General features: G+C 44.4%; 1 protein-coding gene across 1 annotated transcript; it reads left to right on the forward strand.

Annotated features, from left to right (window-relative positions):
* Positions 1-3,452: 3,452 nt before the first annotated feature.
* Positions 3,453-4,433, forward strand: MC3R (melanocortin 3 receptor). The gene has a single exon (XM_006018184.1). It carries the CDS (start codon positions 3,453-3,455, stop codon positions 4,431-4,433), a length of 981 nt encoding a protein of 326 aa, XP_006018246.1.
* Positions 4,434-5,480: the final 1,047 nt, after the last annotated feature.

The raw sequence follows: 5,480 nt of genomic DNA on the forward strand, positions 1-5,480 counted from the left end.
GAGAAACTTTAAAACTCAATAAAACTACAAAGACTTTGTAAGCAGAGACACAAGGAAGTAGGAGATAGAATCAAAGATAAATATTTTTTTTAAATGAGAGGGTGTATGTGTGTATGGCAGGGTTTGGATTGGGGGCATAGGGTATGTTGGAGGGTTGTGTATATATGGAGGGTTGTGGGGGCAGAGTGTGGGTGTGGGGGGGTTTGTGGGGTGTGAAAGGATTGGGGGGGGGGGGCTAGGGACTTCCTGTACTCTTCCCATGGTGCAGCAGCAGCAGGCTGGGCACTCAGGGCACAGGCACCCAACGGGGCGCACCTCCAACCAGCATATCACAACAAGGGGTGCAGCCTGTATCACTGGTGCTCCCTGCCACTCACATGCAGCCACTCGCCAGGCATGGGAGGGAAGCCCCAGGTGCTGGAGCCAGCTGCTTCCCCCCCACCAGAGAAAAACACCTAGGGCTTCCCTCCTGTGCCATGCAGCCCCAGCTAGGCAAGCAGCCAGCTCCAGTATGCAGGGCCTCCCTCCCGTGCCCGGCCAGTGCAGGGGCTGCGCGTATGTAGCAGGGAGTGCCAACGATACAGACTGCTTGGCAGAGGCTGCGGCCCTTGCCACAATGTGCAGTGCTGGCTGGAGCTGCACCCCACCAGGAGCCTGTGTTAGCTATGAGCAGCCTGAGCGCCACAGCCTGCAGGGGCTGCAAACCATGGGGGTCCTAAGGCGGTCCCCTCACTCCTCACCCTTCTTCACACCCACATGCTGCCCACCCCAGCTCCACGCTGCAGCCAGCTGCACAATCTGCACAGAACTTGAAGGAAAAAGAACAGGTTGCAGCAGGGAAGGTTTAGAGAAGGCATCGTGAGATCTATTTGCAATGTCTTTAATGCTACCTGCAGGTGAAGCACCTCTGTAAATAACTTTCTTAATAAAGGCCCAGCTTCATTTTAGATGTATGGAGTCCTCTCTTGGTTTTACCCAGCAAACTTTGTTTAAAATAATGCTATCCCTCCTAAATGATAATTCAGGCACAGGCTTTTGGCATGAGACAATATTCAAGCATTGAAAATGTCCAGAATCTTTTCTCTGCCGAGGGAACTACAATGTGCAATGATCACTGGGAAATCAATACTGACACAGGATTTGCTCATTAAACATATCCTTTCAGCCACCTCTGCAAAAAGGATGCCAACTCAGACGCAACAGCAAATTAAAGCTGCCCTCGGCCCTAGCAAAAATTCAGCACAACACAGTGGAGATCTATTGAGTCATAGCCCTGACTCCCTGGGGGGCATCCCACAGCAGCTGACTGCTATGTTGATGCAGAAAGGTGTCATTTATGCCTCCTTTTGCCAGTTTCTCTAAATCTTGCCCATCATTTTTAAAGGGTTTTTTTCCCCTCCTTTAAGGCAAGCATATCACTCCAAACTCAGGGCAATTAGGCTTTTACTACATACCACATTGTCACATGCCTTTAAAAGATTATATATGATTTTGTGTGTGCACATGTACACATGCACAGGTGCATAGATACATATAGATGTTTTGAACACCTTACAAAACATTTTAGAAAGGCAATTAGTCTTTCATGGTGCCATGCCAATTTAACAAAATTCTATGGGTAAAAAAATTCAGAATCTCTCAGTACTAAAATCAAATTTGCGGCGGGGGGGTTGACACTAGCATTTTCTCTTGTTCTGGCTTTTGCAGTTCGTTCAGAGTTTCCCCAGTGCAATTCAACTCAAACATAAAAAAGTCCATAGCTGACCAGGGTGCAGAGTAGTGCTATGCCTGCTCACCTTGGATCACTACAGGACTACACACTGCTTCAGCTGAGCCACGTGAAGTCACAGCATGATCTGCTGCAGCTTGTAGTCTGCCCCTGTCAACGTGACTGTGTCCACGCATTTGCTTGAAGCTGCAGATTAAGGTGAAAAATACAATGGGCTGAGAGCTGTCAGAAGACCGCTACCAACCAACTACCAAATATCATCCATCTCACCTTTGACTTATTTTCCCTTACAAAGTCTGCTCTCCCACCAGAGTGCTGTAGGTGCAGCAGCCACAGTCTGATAGATCTGGAGGAAGTGCTGCCCTTCTTCCAGGAGCATTAGGTACTGGCAGTACTATCCCAATCCCTCTATTCCCCTGACCCCGCTAAAGTTGTCAGGAGTCCCTTCAGGGGGTGGTATCTGGATGCCCTGCCACTGCTGCAAAGTATTCCACAATCACAGAGTGGCACCTTCATTCTGGCCCGAGCTTCCCCTTCCCAAAAGGAGCATCTTTAGTCATGCTGCTGATGCTCTAACCTTCCTCTCATTCCCTACTCTGACTTACTGACTTGGGGAAAATTCAGCTCAAAAGGCATGTCTACACAGTCAAATAAAAACCGCACTAGAGTGAGCTGTAGTAAAGCAGAGCGCACCTGCTTTGCACACATGCTACACCCTGAGAGCAGCACTGGGAATGCCCCAGTGACCTGACCCTCTCAGGCATGTTCATTTGGCACACACCTAACACCACACTAAGCGTAGATACTTTGCACGCTTTCAAGGAATAACAGAGAACAGGCATGCTGTGCTTCATTGCAGAGCTCCCAGCCCAGTCCTTTGATAGCACAGAAATGTGCAAAATGACCATGGGTCAGGTTCCCGTTCCAGAAGGAAAGAAGTCAGAACACATTATATTCCAATATTTGCATTTAGAATAAGTTAAAGTGATCAAAATCGAACTGTTTTTTTCCCAGAACTTCCCTCCCTAAAATAGTGATCTTTTTCCCCCCTTTCCCCGACAAGGCAGAAACTCTGTTTTCTGGACAGTTCTAATTTTCAGTGCAAACAGATTCTCCTTCTGATCTGCAGAGGGCACCAGACAGTTTTGTACAAGACAAAAAGGCACTCAACCAGGGGCTGCTGTACCTGATGTTTGCAGCTGTCAGTCAAAAAGGTGCTTGCTCTCTAATGGCCGTTGTACTGCACAAAAGATAAGTAGGAGTTGTTTTGCTGTCATGAATGTATAAATCTCTCAATTCTTTTTTTTCCCCCCCTTCGTGCGGTTGAACTAGCAAGAGAGATTTCACTGAGCTGCAACATGCTTTCCGACCAGGAAGCCTGCGATGGTCCCAGCTCTTGGTAACAGATCGGAAAACTATTTGCTTTTAATTTATAGGAGAACTAGAAACAGTAAAGCGCAGAAGGATGACTGAAAAATTTGCAGCTCATTTTTACTCGAAAGAAAAAAGAAAAGCAGAAGCTGCATGTCTGACCCAAAAGTCATTTTTAATGAAGACTTATAAATATTTATATTTTTAAGCAACTAAGGCGAAGTCTCGTCTCATTCTAATAAGCAGATATATTTTTAAAGGATTTAAAAAAAAAAAAAAAACCAAAAACAAACCCAAACCTTGAACTCTACCAGTTCTAGAGCTGCCTGTGAAATCAAGCCCCTTGTTGATAATGAATACTACACACTGTACGCTTACATTTCAGCCTGTGCTGCTTAATATCACTGAGGACTTCAATGACTCAATCCTCCTCAACAACCGAAGCAGCAACGGATTCTGTGAGCAAGTCTTCATTAAAGCAGAAGTCTTCTTGACTTTAGGGATCATCAGCCTGCTGGAAAACATCCTTGTCATCCTCGCAGTGCTGAAGAATGGAAATCTACATTCTCCCATGTACTTTTTCCTCTGCAGCTTGGCAGTGGCAGACATGCTAGTGAGCATGTCAAATGCCCTGGAAACTATCATGATTGCAATCCTAAGCAATGGCTATTTGGTTATTGATGACCACTTTATCCAGCATATGGACAATGTGTTTGACTCAATGATCTGTATCTCCTTGGTAGCCTCCATTTGCAACTTGTTGGTTATAGCTATTGACAGGTACATTACTATTTTCTATGCTCTCCGTTACCACAGTATTATGACTGTGAGGAAAGCCTTAATCCTCATTGTGGTCATTTGGATTGCTTGCATAATCTGTGGCATCATCTTCATTGTCTACTCAGAAAGCAAAACTGTTATTGTCTGTCTCATCACCATGTTCTTCACCATGCTTCTTCTCATGGCCTCCCTTTATGTTCACATGTTCTTGTTTGCACGCCTGCATGTTAAACGGATTGCAGCCCTCCCAGTAGATGGGGTGCCCCACCAGCGTACTTGCATGAAGGGAGCTGTGACAATCACCATCCTACTTGGGGTCTTCATTGTTTGCTGGGCACCTTTCTTCCTTCATCTCATTCTCATTATTTCTTGCCCAACAAACCCATACTGTGTATGCTACACTTCCCACTTTAACACATATCTTGTCCTGATTATGTGCAACTCCATAATTGACCCCCTCATTTACGCTTTCCGGAGTCTGGAGATGAGAAAGACATTCAAAGAAATAATATGTTGCTGTTATGGCATGAGTGTGGGACGATGCATGCTGTAATCATTTGGCTTTTTACTGGGGACAGAAAAGGTATGAATATATTGGATGTAGATATACATACATATGTGTGGGGGGTAGGAGTTAGCAACTCTACATTGCAACCAGTGATTAAAGGAAAGACAGAGCAAAAAGAGAGGGGAGGTTTTACTTGATGTCTTTAAAAGTTAGGCTCTCAGAAAAGAAAGACAGAGTGATCTACTATCCAAGGCGATAACAGAAGTAAAGCCAGAGTGCTTTGCGAAGCAGCTCAGAGAGTCTAACGTCTCTGCAAAAAATGAATTTGCTAAGTAATGTACTATAAATGCTATATTGCAAAGGCTTATGTAACAGTCTTTCCCTTTTATCTGTTGCTATTGTTTTATTTCTATGCCATCACCAACCAAAAATCAGTATAATCTGAAAGAGGTATCTTGAGAAATGCTACTGAAAACTGTTCATTTCCAAGAGAAATCAGAACATCAAAGAAACAACAGCAGTGGCTTGTAGTCACTGTTATACACATTTCTGCTTTTCAGAGGGATTATATTGATGTTTATGCTGCTTCCCCTAAAGCAGCCTAGGAAAAGTCTTTAATTAGTAAAGGCAAAAAGTATTCCTGAAACACTGAAATATTGTTTTAATACCAGTCAGCTAACAGAGCCAGGAGACCTACCCCATGGTTTAAGCAAAAGTGGGGACTAGAGAGCTCATCAGTGAAAGGGGATCATTCTAATCAGGCATTTACATTCTACACGAGCATCAACTCATTAAAGGTAACACTGTAATTTTGCTACACTAAGCAATGAATTCTTGATTATATTAATAAAGCAAATCACCGCAAGTCATCTTTTGGTGAGAGGTTACTGGTTAAAACATAGAGAAGAGCTAAAATAGCACGTACTTTGAGCTAAGGTTTGGTCTGTACTTTGAACTTAGCGAAGTAAGTGAAGGCAAACAGTGTAAGGGTAGCAACGGGCTGACAAAGAACTACCTGCAAGAAGAAAGGTGTAGACAAAGCATCGCATCCTTGGGCCTAGGGATAGAAACACTGGGTCTGAATCTCTTCTT

Source organism: Alligator sinensis, unplaced genomic scaffold (genome assembly GCF_000455745.1).
Source record: "Alligator sinensis unplaced genomic scaffold, ASM45574v1 scaffold115_1, whole genome shotgun sequence".
In the NCBI taxonomy this organism is placed as follows: domain Eukaryota; kingdom Metazoa; phylum Chordata; order Crocodylia; family Alligatoridae; genus Alligator; species Alligator sinensis.